The 21,232-nt window shown below is 38.9% G+C and overlaps 1 protein-coding gene across 5 annotated transcripts in view; it reads right to left on the bottom strand.

The window, feature by feature from the left end:
- Positions 1–1,296: 1,296 nt before the first annotated feature.
- MLLT6 (MLLT6, PHD finger containing) overlaps positions 1,297–21,232 on the bottom strand; it is a 108,101-nt gene continuing 88,165 nt past the window's right edge. For 3 of the 5 annotated variants that reach the window (XM_026710839.2, XM_026710836.2, XM_026710838.2), the window contains exons 11-20: positions 20,701–20,885; positions 19,445–19,562; positions 18,302–18,368; positions 13,774–13,913; positions 11,604–11,792; positions 11,100–11,188; positions 9,826–10,190; positions 8,055–8,163; positions 6,658–7,002; positions 1,297–6,162 (exon numbers count right to left, since the gene is read on the bottom strand). In XM_026710839.2, coding sequence (XP_026566624.1) covers positions 6,118–6,162; positions 6,658–7,002; positions 8,055–8,163; positions 9,826–10,190; positions 11,100–11,188; positions 11,604–11,792; positions 13,774–13,913; positions 18,302–18,368; positions 19,445–19,562; positions 20,701–20,885 — 1,652 coding nt within the window. In that variant the 3' untranslated portion in view covers positions 1,297–6,117. Of the gene's footprint in view, positions 6,163–6,626; positions 7,003–8,054; positions 8,164–9,825; positions 10,191–11,099; positions 11,189–11,603; positions 11,793–13,773; positions 13,914–18,301; positions 18,369–19,444; positions 19,563–20,700; positions 20,886–21,232 lie in introns of all 5 variants that reach the window. The other 2 variants (XR_003375047.2, XM_026710840.2) reach the window with 2 other exon arrangements.

Genomic DNA, 21,232 nt, shown 5'->3' on the forward strand with positions numbered 1-21,232 from the left:
GCTCATTAAAACAGATTAGACTGGACTTCTATCACTGGGGATGGGAAATGAGGCTTAACCTTCTATATTTATTTTTTTAACCTATTGTTATAATTCTATGCAAATTGAAAGTAAGTCCCATTAAGTTTAGCAGAATTTATTACAGATGAAATTTACATAGGATTGCCATCCATATTATTTCCCAGTTACTACCTGCTTATTTAGGAAAAATATATATGTATCACATATGTTATTTTTGTAACAAGACAAAGAAACAATAGAAATAGATAAAGAGTGAATTATATCACTTCAATTGGACAGTTTTAAGTTCTGTTTCCTGTTTTAGAGAAGATCTCTAGCATAATATGCATCATCTTTTACTGTTTGGGATAAATAGAAGTTTGTAAATCAAGAGGTTGAAAAAGATATTTTTTCTCATGGCATCAGAATTCAATAGATTAGCTGCATTCACTCATATACTAAACTTAAGTTTATTCTTCCTGTTCACAGAAACAGAAAACCAAACCAAGCATGGGTATTTTAATTTTACATATTAAAAACTGAGAATATGATATAATGCAAATAAATCAACAGCAGAGAGTAGTTTAAATCTGAATTTCCAATTCATGCTAACCTAACCATGCCTGGCCTGCCTTTCAGCTGGAAGTTGCAAACTGGTTGCATGCAGTTCATTCAGATGATGGTTTGCTTTGTAAGTTTATTTTGCACGTTTTTTAATAACTCCAATAACAAGACTCTGAGAAGCTCACATAAATTAGAATTTCCAAACTTGCATGGTCACTGATTATTAGTCACAAGATTAAAAATAAACAAAAAAGTGCTTGTTACCTCAACATATTAATCAACCTATAAAGCCTAACCATTAGCAAAACGTTAGCATTTTCTGTAACTTTGTTGCCATCTAGTGGTCATCTTTTTGCAGAGTGGAAATATACCCTTATACATTAGGAACTTGTTGGATTAGCTGTCAGAAATTCTATTGAACACTAGGGGATAGAAGGCTTCATATACAAGGGGAGAGGGGGAGACGAGGAGTGGTAGGGAGGGAGGGAGAGAAAGAGAGGGGGGAGGGGGAGGGAGGGAGGGAGAGAGAGAGAGATATTAAGCATAATTGCTCAGAGTTTTCAATAAAATTTGGACTCCTATTTCCAGCAATTATAGACCTCTTGGCTGGAATTAACATTCCAGAAAGAAGCAGAAATGATTGCTGGTAAGATAGGAACAATGGATCAGGATGGTTTTGATGTTTTAAAATAGGGAAACTGTTTTTGAGATGGCAAAGTACAATGAATGTGCTTTCTTTTCTTTACTTGTTAAATTTATAGCCTGCTACAGGAGCAGAGAATGCCAATGTGGAATTCTTTCCTCCATTTTTTTTGCAATACTTCTCAGGAATAAATTAATTTGAGAGATAATGACTGGCCTCAAGTAACTCAGTGGGCTTTCTTCCCAAATTTAGCCAATATTGTATGTTGCTTCTCTAGTTTCTTTAAGGGAAGTGATTAGCAAAGCTAGATTCTAGGATCAAACGCCAATTTCAAGTTAACATTTGAAGTTACAAGTATGATACAAAATATTCTAGGGACCTGAACGGTAACCTTCTAGTTACCACCAATTCATATAGTTAAGAAGACAATGGGCTGTAAAAATAACTTAGTATGTTTTGTTCTCTTAACGAACAAACTTTATCCAATAAAAATAGACTCATTGGAGCACAATTCCTGGTAATTTGACAATACAGAAGTAATTTGTCGTTATCATCTTCTAGCCATATTTCTATGTCTTATTCTAAATTTGCTGAGCACACTGATTTCTGTAATTGAAAACTAAGTGACTGGTGTTTTATTTGATTCTGTGACAGGCAATCACTGTTCCAACAATCCTGTTTTAAAGACTTTTAGTTTTATCTGAACTAGTCCTTGCTTGGGACTTTTTTAGAATTGCACTTGATTTTTATGTGTTACATACTAAAGTATTCCTGGAGAGGCAAGTAAGTGGTATTCTAGACTGTTCCACAAGCCTCCAGATGGCTTTTTCCTTGATGCACAGTATAACCTTTTTCTTAAATGTAAATATAATGTCTATACAGCCAAAATGTCTAATTCAGCTCTACAAGGTTTCTACTACTGAAGGAAATTGCTGTACTGAGTTCTCTATTTCATATCTGTGGGAGCTTTGTAAAAGCACTTATTCCTTACAATATCCAAGAGAGGTCTTTTCAGCCTTTCAAATTACCACTAAATACCAGCTGCTTATTTTCTCTTCCATATAATATGCTAGGAAACAGTCTGGTCATGAAGTAATACAGGTGTCAGATTCAGGCTTCAAAAATCCACTATATGATAGTAAAGATGTATACTTTTCTCCCATCTAATAGTGATCTGGAAGTTTGTATCTTAGATTTTGGAACCTCCCCAAAATGGAATTTTCTTAGGATGTTTTCTGAAAGCATCCTAATTAATCTTTTGGGTGCAGACAGGTCCTAAATATACCCTAACTGTGTATATTATAATCCTGATACTGTGCTTCTAAGCTGAATGTGTAGCTTTGAGTGCAAGAAGCAATGGTATTATAGAACAATGGTATTACTATTATTATTATTATTCTATTCTGTGGATTCTGCCACTTACAATTCACTGGGGACTCAATAGGGATATTACACGGATGTCAATTGTAATCCAATGCTATATAGGACAGGGCTACTTTCATTGGGACAGCTATACTTACAGAAACCTGCAAATCTATATATGTTTCTCCCTCCCTTACTTTACCTTCATGCTATGGAAGGGCTGAGACATTAACTCAAACTAACTTGTTAGAAAAAGTTCAAGATATGCCAGTCTGATTATTGTCCTGGCTGTGATTCTTCCTCCTGCCCTTCTCTATGCCTTCTACATTAACCTATAGAGATTAGGTGGGACAAATTAAAGTTCATGAATACGTATCTCTAACCAGATGAATTGCCTATCAGGAACATTTGATACATATGATCGTGAATTGAATTCAGCCTTGGTATCACCTGCTGCCCAAAGGCTGAATTATCTATTCCTTATTGATTTTTCACTTTAGTTCATACAACCATTGTAGATTAATGGTTCAGGTGTTGGAGAGGATTAGAAAGACCAGGTTTTCCTTCAACCATAAACTTCAGAGGATGATTTCAGACCAATGGCAATAGCAGACCATAATCACTAGTGCTCAGTCCAATCTATCTCATACTTTTGTTATGTGAAAAAAAGAGTGATTTTCATGTATTTCACCTTGGATTTCCAGAGGAAATGTGATAAATATAAAAATGAACTATATTTCTGATGCTAAATTTTTTTTCAACTTGGGCTCAACTGGGGCTTGCTACCTCCCACTTTCCGAGCACTTAAAATTACAAAACATGTCTAATGCAGTGTTGTGATCCTGTGCAATGAGAGTTTTGTATAACTATGTCATCCTCAACCTAAGGTGGGCAACTTAAGGTTCTTCAGGGGATCCTACACCCCAGATCCCGCATTGTCCGTAACTGATTGTATTGAGTAAGGTTTTTGAGAATTAAAGTTCACCAATATTTGGAGGAATACAGATTATCCACCTTGTGGCTCAAAGCACAATACAAACAGAAGAAGACTTAAAGGAGAAAAAATATTCCTGCAAAAGCTTTGTGGGCTAGCAAGAAATCAGTAATATCAGATTTTAAAATGCAATTCTTGAATGAGCAAATGTGCAGTGTAATACAGTTCCTTCCCATCTTTTAATTTTCTTTTCCAAATGCCTTTTCCCAATCCACTATTATCATTACAATGAAAATATGGGGTCAATCCTTCCTTTTCTTTTGCAATGTCTAGTTTTGCTCTCATTGCAAAGAAAAGTGTTTTCCTCCACGATATTTTAACTAGAATGGCCATTATTTTCAGCTAATGCTTTACCTCTTTTGTATGTTTAAACAACCCTTTTCCAAAATATTTAAATAATCAATTTGATTTACTACTCCGTATGACGGTGCAGTTCTCTATATCAAACATTTATTGATGGCAATAATTTTTTTAAAATCATGTTTGCAATTCTAGCAGAGAAGCTGTAGTTGTAAAAATCTTTTCCCCCAGCGCCAAGATAAGACAAAAGTCATAGGATTATGAATTTTGCTGGTGCTATGGAACAACATTTTTTTGCAATTCAGTTGCAGCTTGCAATAAGAATTCTGTAGATACTTGCCCATTAGTTGCCTGAAAAGGGGAACAAAAGTTGGATTTAGCCTCCACTTCAAATTACTTCCATCACAACTCATAGCCATTCTATATTATGGCAGCTGAATAAAAACCTAAAAAATACTATCAACAGTGCTAATGAAAGATAAAATAAAACCAGAATGCATTGGCCTGGATACATTTTAAAGATGAACTGGCTATCTAAAGAGTAAGTGCATTGAGGCGGATTAGTTTTCTGAGTTAAGTGTTCAATCTGTTCCTTAACCTGTGCCAAAGCTGCCATGACTGGAAAGAAAACTTCCCAGTTGTCATTTGGAATATTTATAACTGTTTTTGACAGTTTCTAGGAGCTATTAAACAACTTCATAAATATTAGCAAACAAACCTTAAACTGTGGGTAAGTATGCACACACACACACTCACTCAAAGCTTGGAGCTAAACATATCTGTATGAATAAAACAAAACAAAGAAAAAATCATGAAAAATTACTTCAGTGTCTTATTTTTTAAGAGTCCAACTCATCTATCTGGAGATACATTTGCTTTGTTCAAATAATAGGGGAAAAAAACTCCGAAACATTATTTTATAGAACAGTGGTTATTATGGGACTGTAAGTACTTGCTCACCACCAATGGTTGAAAATAGTGCAAATTGGAGCAGGTGGCAAGAATAAGCCTAAAATGACTGCATATTCATGGAAGCAGGAAAATTTCTGAAGGGCCCTAGGTGGTTCTATCACCCAGAATCTTGCTCTTTAAGAGATCTGGATTTATCCAATTAAGACAAAACTGAGCTGGTTTCCTCATAATATCTGATCTTGACCTCCATTTCATTTTTTCACTTCCTGGAAGGAGAAGAAATTCATACTGTTGCTAAACCATCTGGTTACGAAATGGAAATGGAAATAGATCTTCCAGTGAAGGGAAAACCTTAAATGGGATATGAGTGAGATCTGTTTCACAGAAAAGATGTTCTTACCAGCTGATTTTGGAGATGGTTGGAATAGCTCCTGCCATTAGACAAAACCTTTGTTCTGCCTCTTTGGTGTTGGGCTTTTGAGTGGCTGATGTGACAGAGAACAAGAAACTCTTTGTGAGTGGCTAGAAATAGCTCAGCATTGACTCTGGGTTATTTGTAAGCATACACTGTCTGCAAATATTTCTGAAGGACAGAAAGATGAATCCCTTGGTCAAAAATGAAAAAGTGAGGCCATTTCTTTCAGGTAGTTTTTTTTTTAAAGACATGTGGCTGGCAGAGATTTGGGGAAACCAAGGTTCTCAATTATGCAGGACTACCTTTTCTTTCTCAGCTAAACTGTACCTCAGTAGGAGTCAGTTAAGATGTAGACATCTGAAATGCTTATGAGACTGAATTCCTTTGTGTAGGATTCATGTACATGGACCTTCAAACACCACTTTTCCAACCCTTCCTTTTTACTTATTAGAAACCTCAAAAACATCTGAACCTGGTTTCCTGTAGCTGGATCTTCTTACAGGGAAAATTGATGGGTTTCTTAATTCTGATTTGGAAATAACATGCTCTGAAAAAAATAACATTAATCACCAGGTGATTGTGGTTGTGTCCAGCTCGTATGTCCCATCTTTGAGGGGATATTCTTGGGTGGCAAACACTGCTTCATCCTTTCCATCTGGAGTGCAACGTTTTAAGTGCAGCAGAATAGACCAAGCCAACAAGGGAAAGGGGGTGTTCACACCACCAATCTCTTTTAGAAGGGCACTAAATGACAGGCTCAGAACCGAGGAACGTAGACTTCTGGCATGCCTCCGCTTGGTGTCACTGTGACTGTGGCAAGGAAGACTTTCTCGGAAGCCTTTCATATGGTTGCTCTACGTTTTGGGATCCAAGGCTCAGGGAGACTGTTTTCTTATGGCAGAGAAAGCAGCCCAGTATCACCAAAAGTTAGCCTTTGTCTTGCACTGAGGCACCTCCCTTTTCATTTATGCTCTGGAGGGGGAAAAATGGCAAAAACAGCACTGTCTAAATTGGTGATATGCCAAACAATACATTAAAAATGGGGGGTGGGGGAAACAGATATGAAACAATCCTCTGAGATTCTAATCTCAGGTACCTTCTAAATATACTTTTCATTTTTTCATTTCCAGAATCCCCACTTAGCCTTGTCCAGCCTCTTCCCCATTTCATCTGTCTGCTCGTTAACCCATTTCTTGACAGAATGCATTCCGCTGTATTTTCAAAACTTTTTTTTTTGTTTCCCAACATTTACTTCATTATCTAGAATTCTGGCCAAATCCTATATCCAAATCTGTTCCATATACATGTTAGATTCCCTACAGACTTCCCTCCACCCAGTAGAGCTAGATGGGGTCCTAATTCCAGAAAACGTCTTTTTCAAAGTATTTAAGAATATGCTATGTCACCAAAGTAGCTCAGCTGTTGGTAGGCAATACCTTGCTTCTGGCCTTCTTATAAGATGCTCACCATTCCTTTCTGGCTGCTGTTGTCACCCTGCAAGTTGAGGAAAGGGTTTGTTTGGGCTGTGAGGACAGGTGGAATAACAGCCCCTGCTGCTGACATCAGGCTGTTCCCAGGGGTGCTGAGCGGTGGGGAAGCCATCAGTGAGCTGGCAGGATTAAGCTGTTGAGGGGAGATGGAGGCCAGGAGAGTACTGTTGGCAGCTGATGGTGCATTATTGCTGGAGTGGAGAAGGGATGTGGTGGTCACTGGGCCAAGGCCTGTCATGGAGGAACCAGTCATCTGGAGTCGTTGCAATTCTCTTTTGTGCTGAATTTGTTGAATCATCTGGAATATCAATGTCTGCTGCTCCTAAGAACCAAATGAACATGATCAGCTGCAGAAAGATTGTAGCAACTTTCCCTCACATCCTATGCCAGAAGAGTTAGAAAGAAAAAAAACATCATGCCAAATACTGCTTTTTTTATGATATGTGTGCCTTATGGGATTTTCTTAAGGAGAGCTGGAAAAAAAAAATCTATAGAAAAATTGACCCAATGCTTTCGAAGCGTTCTTCTATGAAAACAACTGCTTTTGTCTGTTTTGCCTGCTTCTGTGCTGTTGAAGGTGCTTTTGATACTAAGCAGAAACGAGGCATTATTTGTAAGGGTTAAATCGTTTATCAATACAAACATATTCAAGTTTTGAAAAAAAGAAAAGAGCCTGGATGATGAGTAAGCAACTGCTTGATTAAATTTTGGTTTTTCATAGGCTGACAGACTTGGGCTGCAAACCTCTGAATTAAGCAGAATGTCTATGGAGATCCTCAGTCATCCATGGTTGTCCCAAAGGTGCTTTTTTCAAGAGGCAACTGGACTCTCTTGTTTTTGTTTGAAGTCGTTCTGCTTCTCAGAGATGAAGAAGCTTTTTGGATGAGAAGCAAAATATCTTCAAAGAAAAACCAGAAAGTCCAGTTGCTTCTTGAAAAGAAAAAAACCACACATTCGGGACTTTGAATTAGCACTTCAGCAACCTTTAGTTCAATGCTGCCCTTTGCTACTTGTCTGGGTTTCAGGAGACCAAATCTATTCCTGTAACCTCACATTTATCAGAAAATCATGGTTTCTGGTTTCTTGTTACACATTCTCACAGTATCTGTTCCCTATCTCCATCTGGCAGCTACAGGGACATGAGGAGTGTCTGCTCTGGCTATCAAAGAAAATTCTTATTACACTGAACATGGAAACTGAGTATTGTCTAATGTCCAGGGACCAAAGGAAGTAAGAACAGCAGTCTGATTTTAGTTTGTTCTGTGATGTTGATAAAACATTGCCTTCTTTTGAAAACCCTATACCTTGAGTTGGTGCCCTGCTGTTTAAGATAATAGTTGCCCCTCAGCAGTTGTCTGATGAAATGTTACTTACCGGGTTGAGTGGCTGTGATGTTAAGAGCTGCTGCAATTGCTGCAGTTGAAGCTCAGGCTGACTGAGCAGCTGCCGCTGCTGTTCTGATAAGTGAGTCATATTAGGTATACTGGAAGAAAGACGACAAAAAGAATTGGGCGGTTTGTACAATGCAGCACTACTGCAAAAGACCACTTGAGTTCCACTACTTCAGAATCAAGACATTGAGGGCTTGGAAAGCTCAGCTATTTCTCTTGCTGCATCAAAAAATGCTACCAGCGTTACCTCCTTCTAATATTATTATTATTTTTAACTGTTCTTTGCCATACTGGAAACCAGAATAACAGTATTCAGGCTACATTTTACAAATACTTTAAAATACTTTTGCTTACACGTGTATACCCTTCCCCAAATATCCAACGCTGATAAAGGTGAAGCAGACTGGCTAATGCTGCTTTTCTTGTCCTATTTGATTGATCAGAACCAAATGAACATGATCAGCTGCACAAAGATTGTAGCAACTCCCCCTCACATCCTATGCCAGAAGAGTTAGAAAGAAAGAAAAAACATCATGCCAAATACTGCTGACCTCACTGCTGACCTTTTGACCTCACTGACCATGCTACCCACCTAGAATATGGTTTTTACAATACTACTTCTTTTATTGGATAATACTGGTCAATGTATGGACAGGGGAATCAACATTCAAGCCTGTATCCTCTTTTATACACTATGCTATAGGGCTTGACCCTTATCCATTCATGAAGCGGGGAGAGGTCACCTATGAACTACTAGGGTGAGGTATCATCCATATGATACCAGTTCAACTTTTCATTCAGAGCTAAGTACAAGCAGCTGTGGAACTGTTTGTCCAATGACTGGATGGGGCTAAGCAAAGCAAGTTGTGGAAAAATTGCAACAAGACCGAGTGGTTGTTTGTCCAGCAGCTACGGTGGTGATTGAATGCTCTCCCTACCACTTCTCCTGAAGAAGCAGGTCTGCAATTTGGAGATGCTACTGATTCTTGGCTGGGCCCAGATAAGCAGATGGAATTAGTAATCCAGAGGTGCCCTTGCCCAGTTGGCTGATTCCCCCAGTTGCAACGCTTTTTGGAACAAGAAGCTCCGGTGTCATGCTCCTGCTCTCGTTGTCTCCATATTGGTTTAATGGGTCTCTTGTGAAGCCCATCTGGTACTGAAGCTGGGGAAAAAAAATGTAGCAGGCCTCGTGCTGATGATGGGTACAAGCTAACTGCAGCATCAAGCCTATTTTATGGGTGCTGCGAAGGTAGTGATCCATTTGGCTTATAAAGCCCAAAGGGTAAAGCTTCAAGATACCTACCATACCCTCTAATTTGAATCTGGCCAGCCTGACTGTTCAGTTTGCAATGTAAAGGGGATGGAGGTCTGGAAGCAACGCCTCTCTCTGCTCTTTTAACCCTCTAAATTATATTCCCCGTGGTATCTTATTGGCTCCTTTCTTCAAATTGCTGTTTGGAAAGGACTTAAAACACAACTTTTCAAACAGGTGTTTGAAGACGAAAGTCACACTTTTCTTATTCTTCCATTTTAAATTTGCTGCCTTTCTAACTATCATTACTTTTGTGGCTCTTATGGCTCCTTTGTTTTGATTTATAAACCACCTAGAAATATGCGATCTTGGCAGTGAAAAAATATCAGGAGTAAATAAAAATAAAGTGGAATAGACCTCCAGATTTAGGGCAAAAAAAGTTCTTAAAAATCTGCCTCCTAGAAGGTTTGGCTTTTTTCTTGTAGTCTTCCCTCTTTCTTACCTGCTTTGGCTCATAGAGAGCTGAAGACCGGGAGGACCACTGGTTTGTGCCAGTACTGGATTCTGGGTCTGGGTAGCCAAAGTGCCATTTAAACTTCCTAGGAGTCCATTGATAGGGATCTGTTGCCCTCCTGCCAGACTGCCAAGGAGACCATCCACAAGGCTATGAGTAGCTGTGGCACTTCCCCCATGAACAGTCCCCATGGCTCTGCTCAGGCCGTTCACAGGTGGTAGCGGTGGCTGCTGTTGGATCCCAGTAGTCAGAGGAAGTGAGGCAGGGCTTTGCTGCAGCAAGGGTAGAGGTGGTGGTGTGCTGTGGAAGGACAGAGAGGAGCTGCTCCTGCTTGGGCATCCTGAATGAAGATCCTGGAAAGGAAAAGAAAGAAAGAAAGAAAGAAAGAAAGAAAGAAAGAAAGAAAGAAAGAAAGAAAGAAAGAAAGAAAGAAAGAAAGAAAGAAAGAAAGAAAGAAAGAAAGAAAGAAAGAAAGAAAGAAAAGAAAGGAAGGAAGGAAGGAAAGAAAGAAAGAAAGAAAGAAAGAAAGAAAGAAAGAAAGAAAGAAAGAAAGAAAGAAAGAAAGAAAGAAAGAAAGAAAGAAAGAAAAGGAAGGAAAGAAAGGAAGGGATGGAGGGAAGGGATGGAGGGAAGGAGGATGAATATGAAGCAATAGGAATCATCTCCAGCAATTTTACATATTTTTTAAAAAGAACAAATATTCCAAACACTCTACCAAAAAATGGGATTCTGTATTTTTACAGGATGGAATATGTGTAGGAATGGGAAATGCATAGTTTTACAGAATTTATCTTGAATTTTTTACTACCACAATTACTTTTATTTTTTAACCAAGTCTGTTCTGTTTCCAATTTGAACAAACATCACCAGTAAATTACCAAAGTATCCTGCAGCAAAGAAATTAAGTCTGTTTTTTTTTTTTAAAAAGAAGGTAAAAATCTTGGGCATTTGAACAGTGCACCCAGTACTTCAGGACTTAGCAATTTAGGCCCAGAACAAAGATGCAAAACTAAAGAGAAATATGACCAAGCTTCTGGCATCAGAATTGGCCCAATGTACTTTAGTGTTTGAACTGGGCAAAGTCAATGGAACATTACCTGGGAGAATAATGCACCGATATTTCAAGAGGATAATCTATGTGCAAATACAGTACCCATGCATTTCAATAACAGGTTGCACATTCTTCTCAGTCACAGTCTCATTCAGCGGCATTCAGAATCTGCTAAGTGAAAATGAAGACCAGAAAAAGAGATGCTTCTTACCTCAGAGGAAGTGGAGAGTGCATTCTCGATACCAAAGCTATTCTTGCATGGGGAGCTCTTGCTGATACTAAGTGAGTCACTGTTGCAGGCTAGAGGGGAAGAGAAAGAATCAAAAGGACATTCCACTTTGCCCCGAGCATCTTTTCAGCAAGGAGTCAGCACGGTACTAATTCAAAAGGTTTTTATCTTGATCACACTATATTATTCCGGGGTGGGGGTGGGGTGGGTGTTCTGTCTGGACTATCACTTTTAAAGTGTATTTGCTAATGATCTATTGTAGCTTTCTACATTGCAAAGCAGTTCAGAACAGAGGACACAATTCACAAAACATTTCAGTCATGACAACAACTCTAAAACCAAACCCATTAAAAGAGTACACAGCAAAAGTACGTTTAAAAAAAGAAACTGGCATCAACCATCCCTAGTGCTAATGATTCAGAAGGTTTTGTCAGATATCGACGCCTCCTTCATGAATCAAAAGCCACTACAGTTAGGTTTGCTTACTGTTAGGAGCTAGGATGTATTGGGTCTGGCTTGAGGGGCCATTGCTGGTGGTCACCATTTGGAAGGGAACAGAAAGCTGAACATTTAGAAGCTGCAGGCGCTCCTTTTTAGCTGCCAAAGTCATGATCTGCTCCTGAAGGCGCTGATTTTCTTTCTGTAGTGAATGAAGTGCCTTGAGCATCTCTACGACTACAGAAATTGGAAGCGGGAGAAGGAAAAGAGAGAAAGTTGACAATGGAAAAAGGAAGGATAACAATGTTAACACACTGTTAAAACATAGTACATATGAAACGGATTTACAAGAACATTTACAGTCATTAAATAGTCATGAGCTGAGCATCCGCAGTAATGGCCACCAGCTTTAAAATGACTGGCATGACTTGCCAATCAAAGTCCCAGTCCTTTTTAATGCATTGTAACACATATAAAAAGGAACATGGCTTCAATCACTCTAATGTGCTAAGACATGTTTTTGTGGCTTCTTTTTAGTAAGCAAAATTTATATATAACGTTATGTTAATTATACTTTCTATGCCATTATCTCAAAGTTTTTCCATTGCTAAAATTTACAAGAAAAATCCAATAAAGCATAACACGTTTCAATAAGGTTATATCAGAGCAAACGTAACAAATGTAATGTTAAGTCTAAACAAAATTAGATTATAATGGGATACTTACATATTTTATAGTCTAATTAACCTGACTACATGTACTTGCCTGTACAGTGTTTATATTTAAGGGTAAAATAAAATGAAAAGTCTGAAAAACTACAATCACACTAACCACACTAATTGAACAGAGTCCAAAGAGCTGCACCTTAAGTCTATCTCAATTGCTACAGGTTATTCTAGCTTTCAACAGCCTACAATGATTAAGCAGTTAAGGAGTAGCTTAATGCAATTAGAAATTTCTAAGCCAGTAAAGGCAGTATAAACTCCTTCTTATATTCCATCTATGAGTTTGGTCAACATTTTATGACTCAGTAGAGCCGTACATGGTAGCAGTCTCTACCTCTTTGATAGAAAGAAAGATAAGAAAATCAGAGAGACAGGACCACCACAGAGATGGATCACAGGGGTGAAGCCTGGGGCTACACTTTTGGACACTTTTCCATTTATTGATTAAATACATGACCAGAAGGTGTATCTGGAAGAAAGTACAATGATCAAAGTACGAGGATTTTTTTTATTCTGAAATCGAAACGTGTCCATTGGAAAAAAAATAATAGCATAGGATTTTCCCCTCCCTTTAAAATTACTATTTCAAAAAAAGAATTCAGAGAAAAGCATCTATAGTTTATCACAAGAGTGTGGGAAGATTTGAACTCATCTTCCCAGTCTACCTCTCTGATCCCAACCACAAACCTCCCATTAGGGTTAAACTACAAATCCCAGATCTCCACCTAGTGTCCATAATGATGAAGCATGATGGAAATTGTAGTAAAACTAATCAATGAGTCTTTTTTTCCCTATGATTGGCAGAAAACCTCCCAGATGGCAGAAAAGACTTGACTTATTAATGTTCACCTTCATAATTGGAAGAATGACCTTAAACTCTTTCCTTTAAGGACACATCTGTGTGGATGGCATCAAGTTATCATTTTCCTTCTAATGATGGAACAATTATGGGGAAAGCTGCCCCTTTGCAAAGATGAATGGATTTCCCAGCCAGCATGACTAGCTGAGGAATTCTGGGAGCTGAAGTCCACAAATCTTAAAAGTTGCCAAGATTGGAGACCCCTGCTGTAGAGGCTTACTTGAAAAAAGCTTTGCCTCTCTTTGGTCACCTTGGTCTTAACCACAAGGGTACAGTTGTGATCTGCAAGCTAAAAGTAGACTTCCAGTATACTTTCTGCAGAATTCAGAGCAACCTTGGAATAAGCAGGATCAAAATAATTTAGTTTTCAAAGGTTGGTGGGATTGTCTGCAGAGTTTTAGGATGCCTAATTTATTCCCTAGCCCCTCTAAGATCCCCTAACATTAGGCCTATTTTTTTGTCTTGGTGGAATTTGGGAAGGCTAAAAGTCCCTGCCTGCTCAATCCAGTGACACTCTTAGGTTGATCCACCATATCTGTTGCAGCCTTCATTGACAATTTAAAAAAATGTGGCCAAAGTCCAACAAGGATGTACACATCCTTGGCTTAACCCATTGACCCCTTCCACCACTCACTATTGACACCAGCTTCTCCGTTGCCCTGTTTCTCCAGGAGCTGCTCAATGTTTGGTGTGGCCTGGGGGACATTTTCCAGTTGTCCACTGCTAGTTGATACTGTCTGGTCAAAGAGAGTAGGGAGGCTACTGATGGGAGACCTGTTATAGTGCAGGACAAAGCATCATTAATAATCAACATACTTCTTGGTTTCATAATAGCTATTTGTCCTAGCTTTATGACTGGAAAGCCACAAAAGTTGGGGTCCAAGGCTGAGACACGGAAAAGCTAAATTCTGAGAATAAAGTATACAATGCAGATTCTACATGGGTTTTGCAGGTATTTTGTTACTGTCAGCCATAATAAAAAGCTACCGGTTTCCTGTTCTCCTGTCAATAATATCTTTAATTGTTGAGTATTTGAGGCTGCCTGGCTGCTTTATTTCAATTATCTCAGCCTATAAGCCTACAAATTTGGTGTCTTCTTTTAATTGGTATCTATGATTCTCCAGATGCTGCAATCTTCTCCAACAGCAAATTTTCTGGTTACAGAAGTAATAAAATATAGATAATTCCAGATACCAAGATGAATTTAGCTGACACTCCCTGTATGTGTATGTGTATGTGTGTGTTTGCATGTGTGATACAGAAAAGACAGAAACAACCACACCCAAAATTCAAGAATTCAAGGACAATAAAACTACAGACATCTTTTAGGAAAAATACATATAGCCATTTTGAATGTAACTAAAACTTTTAGTGTCATCACATATAACTTAGAACTAAAGACAAACTTTTATATGCAAAGAATTTGAAACCCAAGAGCACTATAATTGAACTGAAGATCTCACTGAAATCCCACCTCTGATTACCTCCAAATGTTCTTCATTCTAGCAACATAATTTAAGGTAAGAGTGGGGCATTTATCAAGCTATTTCAAACAATTAAGAATCAGAAATCTTTCCTATTCTACTGCAGATAATGCAAAGTTCCCCTAAATATTCAGGTGTATTATTTTCTCTCATCCTTGCAGTTCAGATGTTATTGGGTACACAGAAAGCAATGTGAACACAGCCTGATAAACAAGCCATAAAAGTGTTGAGCATACTAGTATCTCATATCCTTATGCCCTTATTTCACTAAACCCAGCACTTAATGATATGGTTATGATCTGACTGAACCAATTTTCTCCTGCCTCTGTTACCATATCTATAATATATATAATTATCCCAACCTTGTACCTGAGTGGTAACAGTATTTTTCTCCTTGTTGTCAATAACTGTACCAGTATTTATTTTCTTGCTTGTTTACTTATTCACTATCTGCCTCAAACATATGGTCAGTAATAACTTTAGGGGTGTTCAGAGCAGTGGTGGGATTCAGATTTTTTCACTACTGGTTCTGTGGGCGTAGCTTGGTGGGCGTGGCAGGGGAAGGGTACTGTAAAATCTCCAGTCAGAGGTGGTATTTGCCGGTACTCTGAACTACTCAAAATTTCCACTACTGGTTGTCCAGAACTGGTCAGAACCTGCTGGATCAGAGGCAGACACATGCACTATTCTGTCCTGGCACTGAACAGATTCTACCTCAGTCATTTCTCTCCTAGCCTTTGCTTTCTCTATTAGCATTTGTTTCCTGAATTTCTTCCATACCCATCATCTTCCCCTGTTTTGATACATCTCCAAGCTTTCAACAAGGTACAGGAGGAGGGAAGGGGAGGAGAGGGAAGGGAAGGGAGCAGGGGTGGGATTCAAATTTTTAACAACTGTGGGTGTGGCTTAGGTGGTTGGTGTGGCTTGTTGGTCATGTGACTAGGTGGACATGGCTTGATGCTCATGTGACTGGGTGGGTGTGGCCAACTCAACATCCCTCACATCAAGGCCCGCCTCTCCTCCCTTGGCCTCTCATGACTATGGGGATGCTGCAACAGTCATAAGTGTGAAAAATGGTCATAAGTCACTTTTTTCAGTGCCATTGTAACTTTGAATTGTCACTCCACACAAGCAAAGTAGCAGCAAAGGAGGGGAAAAAAAACTCCAGAGAAAGTCCTGAGACAGGAAGTCTAATCCTGCCAAGAATGTAATAAGGGTTAACAGTGAGGCAGTTTCTGTAAGCAACACCAGAATGTTTCCTTCCTGCCTTCCTTACAGGACTAGGCCAGTAATTTCTTCTAACAACCGGTTCTCCGAACTGCTCAGAACGTTAACAACTGGTTCTAGCGAATAGGTGCGAACCTGTAGAATCCCACCCCTGGAAGGGAGAGGTGGGGAGGGGAGGGGAAGAGAGATTGTGTGAAAATGTAAAGGGGAATTATTAACATTTCCTTTATTTATCATTTTTAGTCATTGCCTTCCAGAAATTAAACAAGTGGCTACTTAGCAACTAGTCCATTTCAGTTCTCCCACTTTACAGGCCTCCTAGTTACACAATCATGTTGGGTACACTCCTTCCTCTATCTATAGGGATATTTTTATCCTGGTTGTTCCTATGTTTCTTTATTTCATGTATACTAACTTGGGAGAGGCCCAGATGGGATGTTGGATAGGGATAGAAGACCAGATAAAGATCAACAGAGCTAAAGTGATGTTATCCATTACCAGCAGCATAAAATTCCTATGTATGTATCCTCTACAGCTCCTCTTCTAAATTACCATCAGATAATGGTACTCTGATTTTGCTTATGCAGTTAAGTTAAAGCCTACACAGTATTCATTTATAATATAAAGTACTGTATATGAATGCTATGAACTGGTGGAAAGTAATAGTATTGCCGGGATAAGATATTTAATTAACTGACTATTCTGATTAAAGAAAATACTTTGTTGAACTTTATTTCCACTTAGAAACTACTGTTGGACTTCCAGCTAGAAAATGAAAGAATTGAAAATTTAATTTTGGGATCTGAAGATTAGAACTATTTATGATTATAGAAATGTTATATATTATTATTGATTTTAGAGTAAGAGATTAATGTATTTTATATATGTATCTACTGAAGAAAATTGGAAATTATTCCTCCCCTCCTTTTTTCTTTCCTCCTTTCCTTTCCCTCTTTGAATTTCTGATTTTGCCTTATCCTTTGTATAGTAAGACTACAGAGTTAAGTCATCCTGCTTATCTCTGGTCTAAGCAGGCTTGTTTTCAGAACAGCTTCCCTGTAGAGTTTTTAAAGAGCAATAAACTTGCAGTCAAAACAAGTGAACTATTTGATGAAATGGGAAGGACTGCCTGATAAAATGTGAGAGGGGAGGATTTCCTGCTTTACTGTACTACTCACCCATTTGCCAGTTAATAGTTGGACTGCAAAAAGCTCCCAAAATGGAAGGAAAAAAAATAGTACAGCCTCAGAATTGCAGGAAAAAGGGGGCACCTCTCTACTCTCATATCTGCTGATTAAGCCATTGTCAGAATAGTTGGTGAAACACGTCCGCTTTTACTCACCTTGACATTGTTATGGGTTGCTGCTGGTTTAAGAGGGAAAGCATTACTTTGTAATAGCAAAAATGTCTCTAGCCTCTCTCAGTCATAGGCTGAGGACAAGAGGAAGGCAATGTCATGGGGATGAGGAAGAATAAAGAGATTGTTATTTGTAGCATGCTTAGATGCAAGTGAGAAAACCAGAATCTAACTGATGGAGGTTTTTCCTACTGGCTGGTGAATATGATGGCACAGGGTGATAACAAAAGTCAATAGGAGAAAATGAATCACCTTGCTTCGCTTACATGCATAAATCGAGACGTCACCATTACAAATACAGTACAGGCAGGATAGGAATCAGAAATGGGAAGAGCAGGTGCTTTGCTTTGTGCTTCCTCATTGCTTTTTACTGACTCTGGGTTGGATGGAGAACATTTAACTTAGAAAGGTTCTAAGCTAACAAGAGTCAGGCAAATGTCTATAGCACAGAAACAAGAATATTCAAGTGGCTGGGGATGATAGGAGTTGTAATCTAACATATGTGGTGGACAGGTGGCTAATGTGGAAAACCAGTTTTGTTTTTTAAAAGTAAACTGGTACTGTTTTTTCTACTCTCTAATCCAGGGGTGTCAAACTCAATTTCATTGAGGGCCATGACCTTGGGGGGGGGGCACAGTGGGCATGGACATGGCGGACATGGCGAGCTTGACGTCATTCATGTCGGGGTGCTTTTGGTGGCCTGAGTGATCTGCCAGCAAAAACAGGCTCGCGAGCTCTGTTTCTGACTGCAACAGCCTCCTGAAATCCTCTGCTAGTGAAAACAGCCCAGGAAGGTTGCACGCAGCTCTTGCGACCTCCATTTTCAGCTGCGATGGCCTCCTGCAACCCTCTGCCAGGGAAAACAGATTTCGGGAGGGATGCTTGCGGCCCTCCCGAGCTCCATTTTCACTGGCACTTTGCTGTTTCCAGGGCAGACCTGCAGGCCAGATCTAAGCACCCTGCAGGTCAGATCCGGCCCCCAGGCCTTGAATTTGACACCCCTGCTCTAGCCTGTCAGGTGAAACAGTCTGCCATCCTATCCTTGACTTTCCATTATTGCCTTCCATATATCCTTTTTGGTCAAATAAACTCACATGGAAGAAAGACTTTCTTGGGGTGATGACCCTCGGCAGCCAAAATTGCAGTCTTCTAAATCTGGTTCTGGAAATGGAAACACAAGGAGTGATTTTTTTCTTTTTGGTTACAATTCAGACAACTGTACTCCCTTCCTCTTTTGCAGTTCTTGCAAAAGGTTTATATAAACTTTTAGACATCTAGTGCCCTCTAGATGTATTAGACTTCAACTTCCATAATTTCCAGCCAGCATGGTCACACTCCCTATCATTCATCTGCCTTTTTTTCTGATCCCTTCAGTACATCTTATCGGAGGAAAAACACAAGACTAATGACATCTTATGTCACATGTGTTTAGAAAGGATAGCTGAACAAGCAGTGAGGTAGAGGAATAATATTGCCATCAAACTCTGGGTACTGTTGGCAAATGTCAAGGAACAGGCCTTAGGAGCTTCCTGATTGTGTTTACCTCTTGTCCCACAAAATCTAAGGTTGCATAGCCTGAATCCTTCAAATTATGGCTCCAGAAAGGAGATCTCCCCAAATCTTATTTCCTTACATCTCCCTCTTTCCAAATCTTATTTACATAGGAATATATAATAGTTATATAATTCATATTTTACACTATTACTATGCCTTTATACTTCTTTAAAATGGAAATATTCTTCCTATAAAGCTCAGTTTCATTATGTAACTCTAGGCTTGCCTCTACCTGTTTCAAGGGATGCTGTTGGTTTCATATGCCAGCAGATGGCAGGTTTGTGCAATCACTGTCACCCTGTAACATATCTCATTTTCCTGGCACTTAATCATGGCCTGCTGGATTAACTTTCTTAGGAGCCTCAGGTCATGTTTCTGATGTATTGAGCTGTATTTTTTTTTAAAAAAAAATCTAGGGGACATCAGGTGGTCTGCCATGTGATGCACTGAGTTGCCAGATAACTTGTCCTTTGTAAAGAATGTGTTTCTGAATAGAGAATAAATCTGTCTTTTCCCCAAAATTGCCTTTGCTTTGACATATGGAAAGCTAACTAGCTCCAAAGATCTCAGAATCTTCTAAAAAGCAAGAAAGAGAAGTAAATATATAAATAGGCCTGATTTTTGGAAGGCCATTTTTTAAAAAGATTCATGCTTGCATACACCTTTTTTTTTAATTTCTATACCTGTTCTGTTGCTTTCAGATTGGTTGAGCAGAGGATTTAATGACAGTCCAGAGGTCAGCGGACTTCCAAAAATGTGTGAGGAAGGGAGGCTAAATGTGGATCCAGCCAGTGAGAAGACCTGTGAAAAAGAAAAAAGACAAAGGAAGAGGAGAACGAAAAACCCAATCATTTTGTACTGGTTTTCCAAAAGTCCTTCATAAATGCTGAAAGGACTATCTCTTAGTGGAGAAGCAGCCAGTTGATACATTGCCTGCAAAGGTTTCAAAACATTAGCCTCATTTCATCTAAGGAACACAAATTCACTTATGTTTTAAATGAATGTTTATTTAAATGATTTTGGTTTTTTTCAGCCAAAAATGTGGGATGAAACTTGGCTCTGCCCATCCTCCTTTGTCTGGAGTAAATATATACAAATAAATGTATGCTATTAAATACAAAGCCAAAAAGAACAGTTCTAGCACACCCTGGATCATCTGGACTATATCAATGCAGGAGAGAATTTTGCAGGAATTGAAATTTGCCACTGGCCAAAGACTTGATTGAACAGAACAACAAATACCTGGAAACAACCTACCTGAATAGCCTCTTTTTTGAAACCTGCTAATATCTTTGTTTAGTGGCATAATTTAAATTGTCATTGAATTTCATGAGATAAGTGCTGTTAGACCCTGGAGGACATGCTCCGTACATGAATCACAGGGTGCCTACCCCTTTGTTTAGCCTACCAGTGTAATTTATTATTTAACTACTAGATTTATATCCTATGTTTGTTTTTTACAAGACAGTGCACATAAAGGTTTCACCTCAATCCTATGAGCTGGGTTAGCCCCAAGTCACCAGCTGGCTTCTGTACCTCAGAGACAATTAGAACTCAAAGCCTTCCAGTTTCTAACCCTAGCACCATAACCATTACTCCAATCTAACTCAGCGTATATGTATATATACCCTCCAATTATATTATTACATCACCCCCACAGCACCCACATAAATGAAAGAGATGCAATCCTCAAACCTGAAAAATTTAATCATTCCTACTTTAAGAGAAGCCTATTTTTTTATTAATAAACTACAAATACAGTTCATCAGTTATGCCTGGTTACTTCCTATTTCATTTTTTAAAAACAAACATATACAAACATATAATCACTGAGAAAGTAAGATGGCCTTTTTGACTATGGGTGATTTGAGAAGAAATGAAGCTCTCTCATCATAAGAGATGCCATAAATGATTAGTGACTAATGTTTAAAGACCTCACCTGGGTAGTAGAGACAGAGGAAGAGGAGGAGGATGGGATGGTGCCAGCAAAAGGTGAGCGGGTGAGCTGGGGGAGTGATGAGGCGCCTTGGTGAGCCAGAAGGTTAGAGGAGAGAGGAGTGCTGCACACAGTCCTCAGCATCCCACCCCCGTGAGAAATGGGATCCTTGTTACTGGTATAGATCCCTGTAAGAAAAATATTAATGTAGGGCTTGAGACAAAACAATCAATCATCAAAAAACACACACATACACAAAAAACCAACCTCTCCCACCCAAATATCCCACCATATTTGTTGTTAAGAGTTGACTTAGAGCTATTGTTTCATTTTCCTTCCTGTTTCTGTCTACATTTTTGCTTTACTCCTTCACCTTTGTGAAACAAATCCATCAGGACCTGCCAATGTTATTTCCAGCTTCTAGCACATGATCAGCTGAGATTAGACTCTTTCAAGGCATAAATAATTCCCATATTTATTTATAAAATACATTGACCACCCACCTTACCATGGGTTAATTCTGGGGGGCTTAAAA

The sequence above is a fragment of the Pseudonaja textilis genome, chromosome Z (assembly GCF_049901715.1).
Source record: "Pseudonaja textilis isolate UNSWEBS1 chromosome Z, rPseTex1.2, whole genome shotgun sequence".
Lineage (NCBI taxonomy): Eukaryota > Metazoa > Chordata > Lepidosauria > Squamata > Elapidae > Pseudonaja > Pseudonaja textilis.